The sequence below is a fragment of the Pleurodeles waltl genome, chromosome 7 (genome assembly GCF_031143425.1).
Source record: "Pleurodeles waltl isolate 20211129_DDA chromosome 7, aPleWal1.hap1.20221129, whole genome shotgun sequence".
NCBI classification, from domain to species: Eukaryota; Metazoa; Chordata; class Amphibia; order Caudata; family Salamandridae; genus Pleurodeles; species Pleurodeles waltl.
In genome coordinates, this window is record NC_090446.1 from 721,628,022 (window position 1) to 721,648,600 (window position 20,579).

General features: G+C 39.7%; 1 protein-coding gene across 2 annotated transcripts in view; it reads right to left on the reverse strand.

Annotated features, from left to right (window-relative positions):
• FSTL4 (follistatin like 4) overlaps positions 1-20,579 on the reverse strand; it is a 2,214,882-nt gene that overhangs the window by 247,352 nt on the left and 1,946,951 nt on the right. For both annotated transcript variants that reach the window (XM_069199198.1, XM_069199197.1), the window contains exon 8: positions 19,341-19,461. In XM_069199198.1, coding sequence (XP_069055299.1) covers positions 19,341-19,461 — 121 coding nt within the window. The remainder of the gene's footprint in view (positions 1-19,340; positions 19,462-20,579) is intronic.

Here is a 20,579-nt window from a genome sequence, read left to right on the forward strand (position 1 = left end):
TAAAAATTGTACCTCACTTGTGGGGGTAGGCCAATGCCGGTGACAGGAAACGCAGCATGACACATCACAATTTTTATATTGAAATCTGACATGTTTTTTGGAAAGTGCCTAGCTGTGGATTGTGGCCTCTAGCTCAGCCGGCACCTGGGGAAACCTAGTAAACCTATACATTTTTGAAAACTAGACAACTAGGGAAATTTAGAATGGGGTGACTTGTGGGGCTCTCACCAGGTTCTTTTACCCAGAATCCTTTGCCAACCTCAAAATTTGGCAAAAAACACTTTTTCCTCATATTTCGGAGCTGCAAAGTTCTGGAATTTGAGAGGACCCACACATTTCCTTCCATCCAGCATCCCCCCAAGTCTCCCAATAAAAATGGTACCTCACTTGTGTGGGTAGGCTTAGTGCCCGTGACAGGAGATACCCGAATACACTATGTGGACATCAAAATTATCAAATGCAAAACCACCTGTTTTTGCCAGGGGGGCACCTGCGTTTTTGGTCCTGGGCTCAGCAGCCATCTAGAGAAACCCACCAAACCCAGACATTTCTGAAAACTAGACACCCGAGGGAGGCCAGGGAGGTGTGACTTGCGTGAATCCCCCAGTGTTTTCTTACCCAGAATCCTCAGCAAACCTCAAATTTATCTAAAAAATAAAAAATGTCCCACATCTCTGTGTGGGATAACCACACTGGCACAAATTTCCAACCACCCAACATTCCCCTCAGCCTCCCAATAAAAAGGATACCTCACTTGTGTAGCTGGGCCACGTGCCTCTGACAGGGAAGAGACAAAAACACGTTGAAATTGAGGAGGAACCAAAGCAGGGCAAAAATGGCAGTTTGAAAAATAAACGTTTTTAGGCTGACAAGTGGGGCAGAATTTTATCGGAATAAATGTGACAATGACAGGTGGTAGGAACTTTGTGGATTCCTGCAGATTCAAGAAGGTTCCATCACAAAAATGTGGGAAAAATGTGAGATTTTTAAGCAAAGTTGGAGGTTTTGCAGGGCATTGTGGGTAGGAAAGTGGTGCGGGGTGCATGTGAACCATCCCTCCCTGGACTCACCCAGATGTTTAGTTTTTAGATATGTCTATCTAGGTTGCGTAGATTTTTCAATATGACAACGTCCCAAAGTCCAAAAAAGGCAGCCCTCACCAATTTGAGTGGGATGATTTTGAGAGTTAGACAAGCTTTCATGGCCCAAATGTAAAACCAAAACCCAAAATAATCAAATGTCCTCTTGTTTGCCGTGGGATAAGATGTTTTAGTATGCTGAAAGACCACCCAATCTGGTTGGTAACCACCATCCCACTATTTTTTTTTTTTTAATTCCCTGGCATCTAGTAGGCTTTCTGACCCACCCGGGGGAGTGGATCGGGGGTAATTGCCCCATCTGCCCACCGGTGAGCAGAACAACTTTGTCCCCATTTATTTGGGGTGGAGGCATGGCCATACCCCCATCCTCTTTTTTTGAAAAAAAAAGAAAATCTTCCCTGGTCTCTGCTGGGCTTTCTGCCCCCCTTGCAGCAGATGGGCCCTACAAAAATAGGCATGTGCCCCAATGGGGAGCGACCCATGCCCAAGGGACTGCCCCCCAAACAAAAAACACACACAGACACAACAATCCCTGATCTCTTTGTGGTTTTTGACCCCCCTGGGGCAGGTGGGCCTAATAGAAATAGGCCCATCTTCCCCTAAGGGGGGTAGAAATGGGCTAAAAAAAATTGCCCTCCAGGGGAGCGACCCTTGCTTAAGGGATCACTCCTCATCTGTAAAAAAAATAAAGAAATAAAGGAAAATCCCTGGTGCCTAGTGGTTTCTGCCCCCCTTGGGGGCACATCAGCCTAATTTAAATAGGACAATCTAACCCCAATGAAGGCAGGAATGGCCTACAAATATTTAATAGGGGCCACTCCCCTTATATGCCAATTACAACAAAAAAAACTCCCTGGTGTCCAGTGGGCATTTCTGCAGCCCTGTCACATGCAGGAATTCTCAGAGAGACATGAAAAGGAAAGAAAAAGCCTTTCATTTCCTTGCCTCCCTGACCTCCCCTGTCACTGTACTGAGGAGAAACGAATCTGTTTCTCCTCGATCACGCTGTAAGCCATGCTTCCAGTATGATGGGAGGCGACCTCTGATGAGGTCAGAGTGCGATTGCGCGCTGATGTCATCAGGCGTCACCGGGGGGCACGTGTGGAAGGTGAAGTGATTCTCCTTCCATCCCTGCCCTAGGCCATTGGGTGGAATTCCAGCGCCTCCCGCAAGTCTGGTACAAGGAGGTAATGGGCTCAGCACTGCACCACAGGACGTAATCATTACGTCCTTGGCAGGGAAGGTGTTAAACATGTTTTCCATGTTCAGTTCAGATAATTACATTGGTATAGAATTATTTTGTAAGTTATGATTCCTTTTCAAAGAGGTTGTAGTTTTGTGCCTTGTTCATCAATGTTTGCATGAATAAATGAATGTTAAATGCTCTCAGAGCCCTATCAAAAGACAAAGGGCCTTATTTATACTTTTTGGTGCAAAACTGCACTAACGCAGTTTTGCCCCAAAAAGGTTTGCACCGGCTTGCACCATTTTTTAGCACCAGCTGGGCACCATATTTATGGAATGGTGCAAGCTGGTGCAAAGGGTAGGCTAGCTTAAAAAAAATGACATTAGTCAGGTTTGAGTCAAAATAAATGATTCTGACCAGATTAGCATCATTTATTTACGCTAAGGGGCATATTTATACTCTGTTTGCACTGAATTAGCGTCATTTATTTTTTTTACTCTAATTCAGTGCAAAACTAAGTCCATATTTATACTTTGGTGCTAGACCCGTCTAGCGCCAAATTTATGGAGTTAAAGTCATTTTTTGGAAGTGGAAACCTACCTTGCCTTAATGAGATGTATAAGTATAAATATGGAGTTAGTTTTGCACCGAATTAGAGTTTAAAAAAATGACACTAATTTGGTGCAAACAGAGTATAAATATGCCCCAAAGAGTTCTCACACACCTTTCTAAAATTTCTTATCATACTGCAATGTTACTAACAAACTCACCTTTTTGAAAACTATATTCATATGCTTAAAAAGCTGGGTTGGCTCTGTTTATTGTTCTGCTGTTTATCATGAAAATTGTGTAATTATGTAATTTCATAGAAGTTCATCTATCGATATCTTAAAACAAGAATCTGATGCTGATGGTAGATGACTTTATTTAGATACAACAACCAATGGTTGCCCTTATTCCTTTCTCAATATGTACCTTCCTAATGTGGTTCCACATCCTTCTGGGATTCACTCTCAGTTAAATTAATGTCGGTTTTGAATATTATGTGTGGTGACTTTAACCAAGTACTAGACCCATTTCTAGATAGAAAGTCTAAATTCGAATACATTCCCAACAATATGCAAAAGGCCCTCCATATAACAATATGTCATAGAGGTTTAGTTGCCGTCTGGCGATTCTACACTACTGATCTATTAGAATACTCTTCCCCCCCAGCCCACCTTTCCTTTTCTAGAATAGATTATATTTTTCTCGATAAGAATCTCACACAAAATTTGATCCACGCTGAATTAGGCACCATCCTTATCTCTGATCACTCTCCAGTAATAATAGATTTGGAATCAATCCACTCTTCTACGTGCACTAATTGATGGTGTTTCAGTAATGGATTGCTCCAAGATCAGCAGTTTGTCACAGAGTTTGAACAATTTGCCACTAAATGTTTTGACAATAACATTGGACCTGAGGTCAAGTTTCAGCATGTCTTAGATTCCCTTAAAGCAACAGCACAAGGTTCTATCACTAACTATATCTCCCTTAAAATACATTATGCCACTAGGGAGTCTTTGAATATTCTACAACCTATCAATAAACTAGAGAATAAAAACTATACCTTGTCACAAAGAAGGTCTTAATCAACTTATTAAGGCCAAACATAGTTATAACAGGACCTCCATCAACAGCGCTACTAGTGCCCTCTTAAAAATTAACGCTAGATATTATGGCGGCTCTAACAAGGCTGGTAAGTTGTTTGCCAGCTATCTAAAAGTCAAAGAGCAAAACTCTAAAATAGAAGTTATACTCATTGCTTCTGGTAAACAACTGTTCAAAGATCAGGAGATTATGACCGTTTTGCAGATTTTTACTCTAAGATTATACGCGGAAGATACACTTTCATATAAGATTCAATTAGACTCCTTTTTTGACAATCCCCAAATTACAAGCTTCTTAAATTGATTTTACCCCTCTGGAAGCTGAGATCTCTTGTGCAGTGATACACACAGCCATCCATAAACTTCCAAAAGGCAAGACACCCAGGCCAGATGGCTTTATGGTTGAATTCTACTCTAAATTCTGTAATCTTCTATTACCTAAACTGTTATTGCTTTTTCAACATATTCTCGTTTCCGATGCCAAGGTTGGATCATTTTCAGAGGCTATGATATTTTTAATTCCAAAAAAGATAACTGCTTGTCTGAGTGCAAGAACTGCAGACCTAACTCTCTTATCAATACAGACTGCAAAATTCACTTAAAGATTCTGGTACTTTGTGCCAACGAGTTATTCCCTTCCCTAACTGGTATTGAACAATCTGGCTTTGTCAAAGGCCGCAATATTTCCAGCAAATCCCACACCTTCTTAAAAATCATTCATGGTGCCTCTAGAAGTAAAACCCTCTTGCTGCGGTCACTGGATGCTGACAAAGAATTTGACCGTGTAAACTGGGAATTCATTTTCAAAGCCCTCAAATGGTATGGCTTTGGACCCAGGGTTCTGCAATATTTTAAAATAATCTACACATTCCCTTCCACCTCAGTATTCACCAACAACCTTCAATCTCACTATTTCCCCCCTCATAAGAGGTACTAGACAGGGATGTCCTCTATCGCCTTTACTTTTCATTCTGACTCTGGAGATGTTCCTTGAAACTTTACGAAACTCCCAGGTATTAACTGGCTTTACTCACAGTCAATTGAATATTAAATTGACTACCTTTGCAGACTGTTATCTCTCTACTCTTTTATTTCCGGATACCGACTAAATAGATGGAAGTCCTAAGTAATGCCTGTAAACAAATTCTGTCTTAAAGAAATGGTTAAGGATAAGGGTATTATGTGGAATTCCTCTAAGATCAAATGTTTAGGTATTTTGTATTCCCCCTCCATCAAGGGACCAGCTTGGCTTTCCCAATCCAAACTTAAAAACTCAAAGCTAAATGGTGGCACACATATTTCTAACGTCACTCAATATTATTACCCATTTATTCTCAAACAGATATGGTCTTCATTAGGAACATCAACTTCACCCTTCCCTCCGCTGTGGTGTTCTATAGAGCTTTTCTTAAACTCCCCTTTGTTTCTTTAATTTTCTCTTATTGATCAAAACCATAGATTCATGTCTTCTCCATTATAGAATTACACCAGCCATCTTCCCAAAAAGTCTATCTCTCAGGCATACACACCATCTTAGCTATTGTTACTGTCCCCAGTCTGGTACAAACCTAACATCACCATAGCAAATAAGGTTCTCAAATGGTCTCCCTGGTTGGCCAACAGTACCATTTCTATTTTTCAGATCATTTCTAATGATCAGTTTGTTCCTTTTGAGGACTTGCACATTGGTTTTCAAATCATTTCTCATACCAATCCAAATACAAGCTCTTCTTGGATATTTTTAGACAACATGTTTTAGCTCCTTCCTCTTCTCACAGTCTCATTATCATCCTGTACCTCCACACAATTTTTCCGTTGACACCAAAGCCTCTTTCTTATACAAACAGCTTTCTAATTCAGACTCTGATAGAGCTAAGACTAAAACTGAGGAGCCATGGGACACATTCCCCATCTCATTATGGAACAAATTATGGCTTACGATACTCCAAAGTCACATTGTGCCAGCACCACTCAGACCATGTTTTTCTTTTACAGTAGGTTGTTTCTAACTCCTAGTTCTTTATTCAAACAGAAAATATTGAATACAAATAAATACTGGACCTGCAATGCCTTTAACAGGATTTTTCTTCATATGTTTTTTCAGTGTTAAAAGTCTCTTCTTTTTGGAACCAGGTATGGTGCAAAATTTCCAAAATGTTTTATCTTATTGTTTTTTATTTGAGCTCCCTATAAAATTGTTCATATCTTTCTGGGTGGATGTTCCAACATTTGGTCCTGAGTTAAGGTTAAGGGCATGATGTTGTATCTTCTCCTAGCACTGGCATTTCATGTTATTACCTCTATTTGGAAAAACTCTAACAATATTTTTTTTCTCACATACTGGAACTTGATCCATCACAATGACAGATTAGATAGTGCTCATCCCCCTACAGTACAGGTAGTAAAAAAAAGAGACATACTATGGTTGAGTTTCACCTCCTACTTATCTAACTTTGACTTAATTAATATTAATATTAGAAATGCTGAAGTCTTAAAGTGAGTATGATTTAATTTTCACATGCAGAGTCTCTTTCTACTAACTTCTTCTACCAAGGAAGGCTAACCCCTGAAAATAAGTCTGTTCCATTAGACAGTCCTTCACCTACCTTCTGGTCAGCAGAGTAATTAATCTGAGTCAGCAAGGTAACTCAAAGCCCTAATGTCACTGAGAGCTGACTGCAGTGTATGAAGAAGAGCAAGTATGGCCAAAATAGTATTGTGTTTGCACTCAGGGCCATTTGAAAAACACAGTAAGAGAATGTAAGCTTGTCTTTATGTTGAGCCAGTGCAAAATTAATATTTTGGAACAGCTTTGCCCTAAAAAGTGCATATAGCAAAGCACTACGGACACACACTAATGCACTAAAGACTCAAATTATATTGAAAAGAAATTGGGATATTTCTTTCTTGGATGTCCAATTAAATTTTAGGGCTATTAAGATCATAACCAATTTCCTCAAGGTCCCATCTGCTACAGGCTACCTGTGCACAGATACCACATAAATGGTATTCCCACTTACTCAGTCTGCGCATGGTGCACATGCATGTGTAAACGTGCTGACATGTAACCAGCATAGCATCTTAGACCAGCTGCATAGCAGCAAACCTTATTTTAAAAGGTGAGCAATAGAGGGTGGTAATCAAGTCCATTTTTTACCAGAAATTATAGTAATTGAGACCTAATGTGGCTCACTCACAAAGCCAGGTGGACCAAAACCAAAAGTTACAGGGAGGGCTAAGCTCTGCTCACAAGCAGTATTTCTTTTGACATGGTCTAAGGCATGTTCAGTTTGGGTCTGAAGCAGTGTTTCTTCATGTGTAGTAGGTTACTCATGATCTACTTTGTCATGTAGTATTTCAGTAGCTATACTTGGTCCAAGAGGTAGAGCTGTCATTTTTCTGTTGCAATTCCTGCTTTGGTGCGCTCTCCTTTTTCTCCTGTTATTTTACGTGGATATGTGTGCCATGTGAAGTACTCCCACGAGGTGTAGTTCTACTTGTCTGTTCTGTGTATTGCTTTAGTCCATTGTGAATAGCACGTCTTCATATTACTTAATTGTAAGTGCTCATGTAAATGCTAAAAAGCACTGAGAACACTTTTTTTGACATTTACTTGTTTCCTTTTATGCATTTTGAGAAATTTAGTTCTCCCATCAGGTATCACAAATACATATTTATTCACCCCTACTTGAAAGTCAATGTCTCTTGATTCCCACCAGCAGGTCATTGTTCCAGGGATCCCAACAGCAGTCTCTGGCAACAAAATGGGATTTTATTGTAGGATATCAACAGGGAGATTATTCACCTCTGGAAGAATTTACATTTAATCTAAAGTTGGTCAAGGCATTTTTTACATGTGCTGATCTGTTCCCAGAAAAAGAAAGAATCATTAAGGAGATGTCAAGCAAATCGCTGATAGAGTTAACACCGTTCTTCATTAGAATCTTCCCTTGAATAAAAATGTACAGTTATAGCAAACCATATCTTCAAATTTTGGCCTCAACACCCCATGGCAGGTCATAGCTGCATCTGAGATGTACAACGACATGAAACAATATAATGCATCATGTAATTGGCAAGTGCACATAGTGTTTCTCAAACTAATCTTTAAGTAACACTACTTTGAATTCTATTAAATGCCCCAGGGCAAGAGAGAGTGAGAAAGAAAGAAATGCAGAGATGGCTGACAAAGCTTGTGCATTGTTTGAGTGATAAATGCTAATGGGAAACAGAGATTTGCTCTGTATCAAGTGTTAACCACCAGCCCTGATCAGTTTATCAGTCAGTAATGGATGCTGGCACATTTTGTGTGCCATATAACTCAAGCTAAATTTTATAAAAGCCTTAAGAGGCAAAGTAGAGTTTTCGATATGGGCATACTATGTTCATATTTTCAGTATACTGATATAAGGAAAGGAACTGAAGACTGCAAGACCTTCTAACAAGTAAAAGGCCATTTTGGTCAGCAGTTTGGCCCCTAACAGTAAGTGATTGTGCCTATGGCTTTACTCCTATCCTGAAGCAGGTGTGGGGTAGGAATGGTTTCAGAAGCTGTAAGAGATGACAAAGTTAGCACTGAGTCCACCGAACCTTCTTTGCAACATGTGCTCTGGATGGATTAAAGTTTAGGATGGCAGCAAATAGTCTGGCCTCAGTTATGGAAAGCCAACACGGCAAGCAGAAACATAGGGGTGGCTCTTCCATAATAGCGGAGGAGTGTCGCCCCCTCTCAGTTAAGCAGTGTCAAATTTGTCACTACCTGACTGAGCCATGGGAGGTTAGGGCGGTGCCATGACAGGGAGAAGGAGCGGTGGGCACTCGTAAGTGTGCATGTCAGTTTGGCATGGCCAGCTAAACTGACATGCCCACTTACATTTCTCCAACCTGGCTGTGTTGCACAGCCAGGTTGCAGAAATGGCACAAGCTCCCTTTGCCTGAGCGAGCATCAAACCACACCGTTCAGGCCAATCCAGTTGCTGCTCTAATGCTTGCTTTAGCATGAGAGCAACGTTTGGATTGGGAGCCTGTGCTTTGTGCCCTGGAGCCAGGAAGAGAGGAGTGTCATGGAGGCGGCTGGTAGCGGGAGCGCCGAAAAGTTTTTTTTTAAATTATTATTTTAAATCCCCCTCCAACAGTCCTCCCCCCTGACTACCCCTTTACCCCCCACAGCCCTGCCACCCTTGATTGGTGGTATCCACCCCTGCAGAAACATCAACTTTAAATATCACCTTAGGAAACAAGTGGATAACATAATATTACTGATTTTGTAACGTGCTCCCAATGGACAGAGAGACACTTCACAAAGTTGCTGGAAGCGCTGACTTTCGATATTGAGTTACTAAAACTCTTCCTAGATGATTAAAAGTCTACCTCTGCTGAAACTCAGATGTCATACATGTTATTTTCAGATAGATCTTTACCAGCAGTTAAACTGAAGTCGGAGGGTCTGCTCCTTTGTGGAGAGAGAGTAATCCCTTTTGTTGTCACTGCTGGCTGAAAGGCCCCAATGATTTCGGTTTATTTCTTGACTGCTGCCAAATGTAATTCTTTCCTCTGAGCATGTATCTTTGTATTGATCCCAATTATAGCAAGTCCTGCCTCTGTAAGGGTTTTGGAATCACACCCCTTGTGGGCAGCTTTTCATTGCTCGTCTTTAGTCTCTGGATAAGTGTGCACTTCAGGGACATAAACAGGTAATTTTTTGGCAGTAAAAACATTTCTAGCCGACGGTAGGACATTGTGTGTATTCAGATTAAAAGAAAAAGCAAGCATCTAGGTCCTTGCTGATATTAAAATGGAGAAACCCCAACATAACCAACAACATCCCAGAAAACACAGGCCCTGAAAAACTACATACTGTAAAAATGAGTGTTGCATATCATAGTTATCACAATTAAAACCAATACAATATTTTCAAAGTTGACTTGAAGAAATTGGTATAAGTTACTCTGTAAATACTTACTAAGTTTATTACATGTATTTCATCCATTGCCATTAAGTCAACCATCTCTATTTATATACATTCGATCCAAAATTTGTCTTGACTTGGCAGTTTCAATTGTAATGATTAATGGAGAATTAAAATGTGCTCTCTAGATGCAAAGCAGTCTGCTGTCCAAATCTATATTCCGTTCTTTGGTCCTTTCGTTTACTTCCCTTTATTGTTGTGATAAATTGCCCACAGGTTCAGAAGCAAGCAATCTTTAAATGAATATATCCAGCTTAGATAATCAATTACTTTTATCATGTACAAAGTGGGAACTTATTTGATTGAAGGTCATTAGAATATTTGAGATGAGACACCCTGCAGCTCTAATGGCAAGTTTTGTTTGAAATGCTGAATATGTGCACGCCTTTGCCATTTTTTGTCTCACGTGCTATATGTGATGGGGCTGAAATAATATCTGAAAAATATATATGAAGGAATTTGCACTTGCTCATTCAGTTTGCAGAATTTACTGTGATCTTCTGCAAGTGATGATCATTATTAAAAAAACAGTTGTATTTCTAAATTGGATGCAAACGAGTTGCTTGTAATATTCCAACCCATGTGTTAACTCCTGTTTAAGCATGAGTCAGAATTATGAATTGTTAGTTATGTAACGCATCGACCTTCATTAAATTTTGGCTGGTAAAAATGGCCAAAATTTAACAGGGGAAAATCTACAGTATTTACAGTATCATGCAGATTTTGTTGTATTAAACATCAAAATCCGCATGTTATTCCACATGAACTTCCCTATGAACTTGTAATAGATGTTATTTATCACATCCAATAAATAAAGTACCCCGTGGTATCGTTATTTATCAGGGGTGATAAATAGCGCCTTAGTTCATAATCTGTCCCAAGGGCTCTCATTATAAAGTAGTCGGTATATTCCGACCAATATTTAAACCACTGGTAAGCACAGGTCAGAATTACAAATTGTTAGTTATTTATTGCATCTGAAAATTATCAGATGCGTAAAATAACAACCTTCATTCAATTTCAACAAATTAAACCTGGGGTTGGGGAGGCATGTGGTATTTATTGTATCATGCAGATTTTGGTGCTTCAAACATCTCATAATAGGTGATATTTATCACACTTTATAAATAACATACCCCATGGTATGGTAGAAATGGCCCTTTCTGCAGGGTCATCCCCAAACCTTTTACCTACTTTCTCCCCCTTTTTTTTGCTGATTTTATTCTGTTTGGTCCAGCATGTTCAGGGAGCTGTCGTTCATGCTTTATGCTTTTAGGTGCTATATTGCAGAGTATTTTATTTGATAGTTCATAACTCTGCCTCTACTGATGGGATTTTGCCATTTTGGTCTTGCTGTATTTATTAAATTTAGCTCTATTTTTCTACCATGATGTGGAATCTTCTTGTGTGGTGTTTTCATTGTTTTACTACTTTTGCACAAAAACTTTACATCTTGCCTCTAAGTCAAAGCTTGACCGCTCTGTGCCAAGCTACCTGATGGTAAACACAGGTTAATTAGGGTTTACCTGACACTTTCGCTGGCTAGAGTTGTGGTTGCTGCTTGACCAAGGCTCAGCCCTAGTCAACCAGTAACCCAATTTCTAACAACTACCTCAATTCATAATCAGGGCCATAGATAATGGCTTAAAAGAGTACATACACACTTGCACGTGTACAATATGCATACATTCCCAAGCACAAGCACCAATTTGTTTATTTTGGCTCAATAAAGTAATAAAATAGAACTTTGGTGGTGCTGATCTGTACAATCTTTCACTGAAGAAAACTATTGCTCCATTTCACAAAGTTACGTTGTTTGTATTTTTGACTTAACACAAGTAAATAGCTTTATTTCTGAGTGTGAAACAACTTTTGACTAAATTTGAGATCAAAGGGGCATATTTACATGCGTCTTGTGCTTCCTGCGATAGTCTAAATTTTTTTCATGCGCTAGAATTACAAACTGACGCAATGCATGCATTGCACCATTTTGCAACCCCTTGTGCCACATTATGATGGTGAATTGAAATGTATTAGATTTGTTTCTGTAATTTTTAATGCTCAAGGCAAGTGTTAGAATGACGCACCTGTTAAAATCAATGGGCCTCTGTGTGCTCTGCTGCACTAGTGTCACAACAGCGGCACTGTTGTGGTAACGACCATCATGGTGCGCTGTAGTATAAATACGGTGCAACCATGGTGTTGTTAGGTGGGGCAAGAGTGACGCAATAGAAGTAGCGCATCAGGACTGACGCACCACTTTGACATAAATATGCCCCAACGTTTTTTAGTCTGAAATATATGTTCTGGATGCCCATGTTTCTTCCCCCAAGTAAAATAAAAGCAGGATTGAACATAAAAGAAAGCAAACTAAAAAACAGAGGATGGCAATTAAGAAAACCACAAAAGTACCTTTTATGTCAAACTGAGAGCTAAAATATCTGCAGTCTTGTGTTGATGTTTATGTCCAGGAATACATTTTGCCCTATTTGACCTCAGTGGCCAATTATACTTTCTTGAAAGAATAGTGTCAAAAAAGATTTTTTTCTAAAGATAGGAGAACAGAATACATGTAACGACAATAAAACGGTATATACTCAAGAACTATGGCGGTCATTCTGACCTTGGCGGGCGGCGGAGGCCGCCCGCCAAAGTCCCGCCGTCAGGTTACCGTTCCGCGGTCGAAAGACCGCGGCGGTAATTCTGACTTTCCCGCTGGGCTGGCGGGCGGTCGCCTTCAGACCGCCCGCCAGCCCAGCGGGAAAGAGGCTTCCACGATGAAGCCGGCTCGGAATCGAGCCGGCGGAGTGGAAGCTGTGCGACGGGTGCAGTTGCACCCGTCGCGTATTTCACTGTCTGCGCAGCAGACAGTGAAATACATGTAGGGGCCCTCTTACGGGGGCCCCTGCAATGCCCATGCCAGTGGCATGGGCACTGCAGGGGCCCCCAGGGGCCCCGCGACCCCCCCTACCGCCATCCGGATCCCGGCGGTCGGACCGCCGGGATCTGGATGGCGGTAGGGGGGGTCAGAATCCCCGCGGCGGTGCAGCAAGCTGCGCCGCCGTGGAGGATTCAATGGGGCGGCGGTACACTGGCGGGAGCCCGCCAGTGGTGCCGGTCCGACCGCGGCTTTACCGCCGCGGTCGGAATCCCCATTGGAGCACCGCCGGCCTGTCGGCGGTGCTCCCGCGGTCCTCCGCCCTGGCGGTCTTTGACCGCCAGGGTCAGAATGACCCCCTATATTCTTTAAAAATTGTGTAGCAATTTTGATGAAAGCTGGAACATTAAAGACAACAACACAAAAATAAATGGCTGTATAAATAGGGATTTATTCAAAAAACAAAAAAAAGCTCCACAAGCAAAAATGGCAAAAATGGTAAATCAAAAATCAATGTTAGTCAGTGGAGTGTGGTAAACTAGGACTGGGGTAAATTCCACTGCTGACTAGTGACAAATCACAGACAGACGTTAGTGGTTCACTCCAGCCAAAAATATGGAAGGCGTGGGCCAGGCATCATTTGCATTAGACCAGCAATGGAGTAAGATTCAGAAATTGTTTTTGCTGCATCCTGGCAAAAGGTTGTATCTTTGGACTGAGAATATTTCTGGAGGTCAAAAGGTTTCAGCAGGTCAATGTTCAGAACTTAGTCAAACAGGATTCCACTAATTGTGTTGTTCTTTCCAGTGGTCCTTAATTAGCCCTGTACTTTGCAGCCATATGACCTGAGCAGAACACAACACTTAAATGTAGCCAGGATGGGTTATGTTTCTATAGACAGGAATGACACCCTGTCCCATTTACCGCTGAAAATGTTCAACTAACTTTAGAAAAAAATCCTTTGTGATACCATTGTTTCAAGGAAGTATAATTGATTACCAAAACACAAAATAAATCACATGCAACTCGTTCCTGAGGTTCCTCTGCAGTAACACCCTCAGCTTGGAGGGCTCAGATGGGATATTGTACGTGGGGTAGCTAAAGAATTGGCTATTTATCTCTGGTCCTCTAATTCACTTCCAGATAGACACAGTCTTCCTTGTCTTTATGACATTGCACGCTTTCTGTCAGGAACGTTATTGCAGGAACAAGGACTCACCTGACCAGAAGTCCAGTACACCAGAGACAAGAGCCCGACTATATACCCATGAGAGGCACCGAATGCCATCCGCAAACTTCTGTTGGCCACCATTTTTCTCGTGTTCATAACACATTGCAACTTCGGAAATTCCAAGATGGCGGACACATCAAGGAAGTCAGCAGCCTAGTGTTTTGGGCACGAGCTGGATTCAGCTCGTGATCCGGGCGCTCACTTTTGAAGGCAGCACACTTCAACTGATCCTTTGGAGACGTTGGTAACGTCTCTTCAGCACGTGTGTGTTTCCTCACAGAATGAAAACTTCCATCAGTCGAAGGAACTGATGGACTTGTCCTGGCTTGTAGTTCTAGACTTCAGAAACAGTATCTCAGAGCTTCGCATTGCAAGTATTGTCTGTATCGCCATGCTCACAGTTCGTAGAAAGTTCAGGTCTCAATCAGTAAATTAGAAGGCCAAGACGTAATTTCCTTTTGTGCAAAAGACATTCAATTGAAGATAACAATTACCAGAAGCATGGATATTTCTCACAGAAAGCACTTTGCAGACTGTTTATCCTGGCGAATATTCTATTACTCAAAAAATGTACAATATTATTCAACATTGGATAGCAATACAGAAAAGAAAGAACTAATTTACAAGTGAATCCTCATATCAGACTTACCACTCACTCAAATAATACAATCTATAATAACATTCTGTCACAGGGTTGTTAAGTGACAGAACGTTACATGAAAGAGAGGAGCACTAGTCTTGCTAAATGGGGTATGAGTTATTGAAGTATACCAAATAGGAAAAAGGTTTTCCCTGACTTTAGCATACCTATTAAAACGTAAATGTTTTGTTTGTGTTTGCCTTCTTTTACAGGTAGCTGTTACATATAGCACCAGAGAAGTAAGCAGCTAAGAATTCCCCGCTAGGCAGTTTCTCGTCAGTGTCTCGTGCTGACTGCATTATAAGTCGTCGTGGATATTGGCGACGGGGCGTTGGGTCCAGCTTCTGCTCCTGAGGAACTCAGCTGTTCGGTCCTGACTCTTTCTATCTGCAGGAGAAATGTTCCATAGTAAAGCAGACTCAGTTGGACCACCTTACTTTTCTGGGTTAGTATGAGGCTACCTTATGTAGACCCTGCAGCTGCTTTTCAGGTTTAGATATCCAAGACAACATTGGAGAGAAAATTCTCTTCACCATCCTCTACCAGGGATTTGGGAATTCATATGTATGCATTTGTGTATGTATGTATTTAATGTACATATGTTTGTATGAATGAAGTATTTATATACTTCAAACCTATTCAGAATGCAGCACAACATTTTAAAGGGTGAAAGAGTAAGATATAGTAAAATGTGATAGGGGTTTAGTATGTTAGTGGACTGTTACTGCAACTTAATGTTGTGCACTTTACATTTATTTGGCACTTATGATGCATATCTGCTCTTCTTTTCCTGTTTCCTGTTCCAGGGATCTGCCCCTTCCCAGAGTGTTTAGGCAGCGGTTTTACGAGGTGAACTCCATCTATGATTGGCTATAGTCTTGACATAAATCAAACTACACCTCCATTATTCTTGTTGCCTAACATTTACAATAAAATGACCCAGATCACATTTCAGATGTCTGCTTTATTGCAACAGTTCTCTCAGGGTCCTTTGTACCACAACCATTAAAAACCTCAGCCACCTGATCACTGCAATCCCTCTTTCTTCCTCTATAAACAACTCCCAAGAAAAAGCCAGCTCTGCCTCCAAAGGTCAAAGATAATTTCCCAATCCTCCTGTTTACTATTCCCCTGCCCTTCTCTTCATATTGTGAAGATCTCTGTTGTCCTGGGATATCTCATTTCCAAAACAGACCTTTTAATTGCATTTGCTTCTCTTGCTTTAGCAATGCCACCTGAAGATGGGGAAGACTGATACCCCTTCCTCCTTTGTCTCCTTCGGCAGTTGGCCTATGCATACCCTGGAGAGCTAAAGTTTGAAGTGAGAGAACTAGGTTTCAGCCACAGGATGTTCATCCATGGAAAAGTGATTTGCCTTTACAATATAACAAATTATGAAACATAGAGAAGCAGCGTAGGTAATCAAAATCTAATCATACTATTAATTTTGCTAATATTTGTAAAACTCACTCTTTTGTTTAGAAGATTGTATAATTTCCTAACAAATGTTTAAAGAAAACTTTTGCCAGTTGGGGGCATAAACATCTACTTTTAAGCATATTACCTTTTTGTAGGTGAGTGGTTATAACATCTGCTTCAAGTGTACTTCAAGGATAGGATGTCAACCTTGTACAGTTGTGAAAACCTTGTGCACACACTTACAGCGGTCTTACCCAAATGTCAAGGATGACAATTTAACATAAGAGCATTTTTTTATTTTCACGGCAGAGTACATGCAGCTGGGAGCAGAATAGTAGTTGCCTAGTTCATAAGGCCAAATACAGGATGTTAATGGAAAATATTTGGTGGGGCAAAACAAAAAAATAATTTAACAAAGTAATTTCCTTAATATTCAATGTTGTGAAATCACCTTGCTGGTTTAGGAAATATTATATTTCTTGTTTTAGTTACTATCATCTTGTGCCTTTTTTATTAGGCACAGGCACCACTTTTGCATTAGCATTAGTGATATGTTAAACTCTTAGATCTTGATATCAAGAAGTTTACCAGAAATATAGTTAATCGCTGTGCTATGTTTTAAAAAAGAAGAGGAAATGGTTGACTGTTTGCAAATTATTAACAAAAATATTGGCTTTGGAACTCTAAATGCTTACAGAAATGTTTGCATCACTAATTCATGATAAAGTTAAACAATTAGCATATTATTTTAAATAAAAAATGTAGATGTAAAATCTCCAAACATCCTCCGTGTGCCGCGTACATAATATGGTCATTTGTGATAACTTGAGGTAACTGAAAAGCTTCACCTTTGCTGATGTACAATATACCAAAACTTACGTGGACATGCATCTATTGCTTCATCTCTGAAAGCAGGACAAATAGGGCTATAACACTCCAGAGAAATTTAAAATTGTATGAAAATTTAGAGATTGCCTGGTTTGCAATTGAATCCCCTAGAATTTGTATATCCTAAGATTCTACTTTTTATTGCAAAATGACTTGAATACAACCCACACCAATGCGTTTCAACCTTACAAGGTCTTGATAACTGTACAGAGTGATCCATTTCTTACAATTTATACTTTTTTCCCATATACCTTTATGTGCCATTCTGGGACATGCAGTATCAATTATTCTCAAACCCATATCATATACCAATAAGTGATTACTATGTACACCCTTATACAAAACATATTTTACATCTATTTACACTCAATTTATATACACATTTTCACAGTTTTTGTCCAACAATTCCTGTTTCTTATTTTTATTATTAATTTTTCATCATCTTGGGACTGCTGCGACCTTTTTCCTCAATAATCGCTTCATGACAGTTTTTTTTACAGGGGTCTATTCCCTTTCTCTACAAGTGGCAATATAACTCCTCATCAACATTAATCCCAAGTGGGGTTTTTAATCTAATAATATATCTCGATTCTAGGGGTCTCAGTTGTTGAACTCTGTCTCCCCCTCTCTCATGTTTTTTGATTGTTGCGACCCCATAATATTTCATATGTAGCCAATCAGCTCCAATGTGGTTCTTCAGATTTTTTGTCATAGCATAATTCATGTCATCGTTCTGTACTGCCCTAATGTGTTCCAATATATTTGTTTTTTTAGGGGACAGATGGTACTCCCTACATATTTTAGCCCACACAGGCATTCAATTATATATACTACAAAAGTAGTCTCACATGTTATTCTTTCCACAATGGGAATCTCTCTACCCCGAAAGTCTACAATTTTATTTTTGTTGCAACCGATCCTGCATGCTTTACATTTGTTGCAACAAATAAAGCCTTTACTGGAGTCTGTCAGCCAGTTCGATGTTTTTGAAGATTCAAAGTAGCTCTTCACCAGAAAATCTTTTATACATGGTACTTTTCTATAGGTTACATTTGGTCGAACCCCTAGACGTGATCCTATGTCTTTATCCCTTTTGACCAAGTACCAATATTTATTTAAAATATTGAGTATTTGTTTATTCTCTTTACTGTCCGTCAGAATCAGTCTTATCTGGTCTTATTCATCTTTTTTCTATTTACAAGAGTTTGTGCTTGTGTTACTGCTTTGGCTTTCCTTTCACCTTGCTTAACTTCTTGAGTCCTGTACCTTCGTGCTAAGAACCTCTGTTCTGTCTCTACAAACTTATTTTACATATCCTCTTGTTTAGAACAATCCCTCTTGACTCTAATGAACTCACCATAAGGAATACTTTTGATGAGTGAGGCTGGATGAAAACTTGACCACATATATATTGTGTTGCACTATTATTATTTAATTGGTGGGTTGCTTGCTGTCTGTTACACAAACCTTTTGGAATCTCAAAAAAGTGCCAGAAAGTGCTGGATTCAGGCTGCTTTTGTGATTTGCCAAGAAAAGAAATCAAATTGGCATAAAGGGATAGGAGAGATTTGGTGTAGATAAGGATGACAACTTATACTAGGTTCATGCTTTACAGAGCACATGGTCAGGTGCTTGTTACTTGCTTCTTGAAGGAGTCACCTGATGAGTAGGTCTTCTTAGTAAAATAATTTAACTAACGCTCTTCCTTCACTAGATAATATCTACCCTCTTCTGTGTTGCAATTTAATTTTAACTGCCTATTTTCTGTCAGTGCATATGTTAGGGTCTGCACTCTGTTGAAGAAAATTGAAACACATACAATAATACTGTTCCACGTCTTCTGTGTACTATGACATCAAATAACTGTGTTAACCAATTAAAGTGGTTGTGGAATTGTATGTAATCCTCTATAATGATTTGGTGATAAAACCAGAGTATTGCTCAATATACTTTTTCCTCACATGAAAACATTTCCCTCTGGAACCTTTGGTTGTTCCTCCTGTGACACTAGATGCAGTGGCACAGTGAGGTTAAGAGTCTTTACTGATTTTCTTGATTGTATTTGGGAACAAGTGTAATTCTTGATTAACAGCCTGCACCAGATGTTCAATGTTTATTTATAGAACATAGTGGGATGGGCTATAATTTGGCATCCCTGGTTTATGGTCTTTGGCCTGGTGTCAGTAGGGGTTTGACAGCTGCTGACTGAGCACCAGGTAGAAGGTGGATGGGTCTTTGCTAAACAGTTATACTTGCATCATACACAATAGGAAGTGTTTGAAGCATTGCATTCACTCAGAATTCTGTGAGTACAATTTTAATATATACGGAAGTGCCTATTGGCAAGATTTGCAGCGTCATATGTGCCATTTACTAACCATTCACCTGAAGGATGTGGGTCTGATAAAGGTCTTCATAGCCATAAGCATGACATGTGTAGTTGCCCATATGTATTGTTGTTACTTTGGTGATGTAAAGAGAGTCGTCTTCTCCAAAATCCTGCAAGGGAGACAAAACATCATGTTTTGGTAATTAAGGCTAGGTGTACTGAACATTCTTGCAAACAGAATTTTCATGTGATTCCAGAGTTAGAGAATACATTTTAGTTTTCCGACTATCGTGGTATATTGTCTGATAATCAAACCTATAATTACTTTTTCTAGACTATAAAAAATTCATCCCGACAGCTAATATACATCATAGCACATACATTATTCTAAATCATTACAATAAAGATGAAATACATTTGCTTATATTAATAATTTTCAATATATTCTAAACATGAAGACACTTCATAACACCTGCATTGGGAAATGGCATCATCATCATTTGAAATATGCACATGTATCGGTCCAAAGCTGCTGTAAATTCAAGAGCTCTTTTTATAATGTTATGGATAGAGAGGTACAGACAAAGTGATGCATAAGCTATGCATGTGCCTAGTGTGACTATCTAAAGTGCATTCATTCTTGTGTAAAATAAGCATGTTGCAATTTGCACATATGTTTGCATTCACATACAGTGGTGGCTTAAGCTAATTTTCCTAAACCTAGGTGTATAGGTCATGTATGTGCTTCATACATGACGTTTAGAAGTACAAGATTTGTTGCATTTAAATTGATTGAGTATTGTTTTTTTCTGTAAATTCTTTCTGAGGAAAATCGGCACCCTTTCCAACACAAATCTAGAAAAATTTCACTTGTTGGTACACTTTCACCATTACTTGAGATGGATTCATTTGAGTTTAAGTAAACCCCTCTTAGAGTAAGAAATACCTGAGAAGATACATTTAGTTGTCCATAATGTCAGTACTATGGATCACTACCATTTAATTTCCCTATCTAGTCCTCTGGCACTCACCGGGGGCATCCCAATTTTGCAAATCGAATCAGAATTTACATGTTTATTGGGTATACATGTTTTTAAAATATTGTGCACATATAGAATGTATGTAACTGTGAATCATCAAAATCATATAAGGAGAATGCTGGTGTGCATTGCAACATTTTCCAGGGATGAGTATGACTTACACCTTCATGAATTACACGTGTGTTAAAACTTAGTGAATTGGCCGCTATGTATTCCACTTGTTCTCCAAGTAGGAATCATCTTGTGGA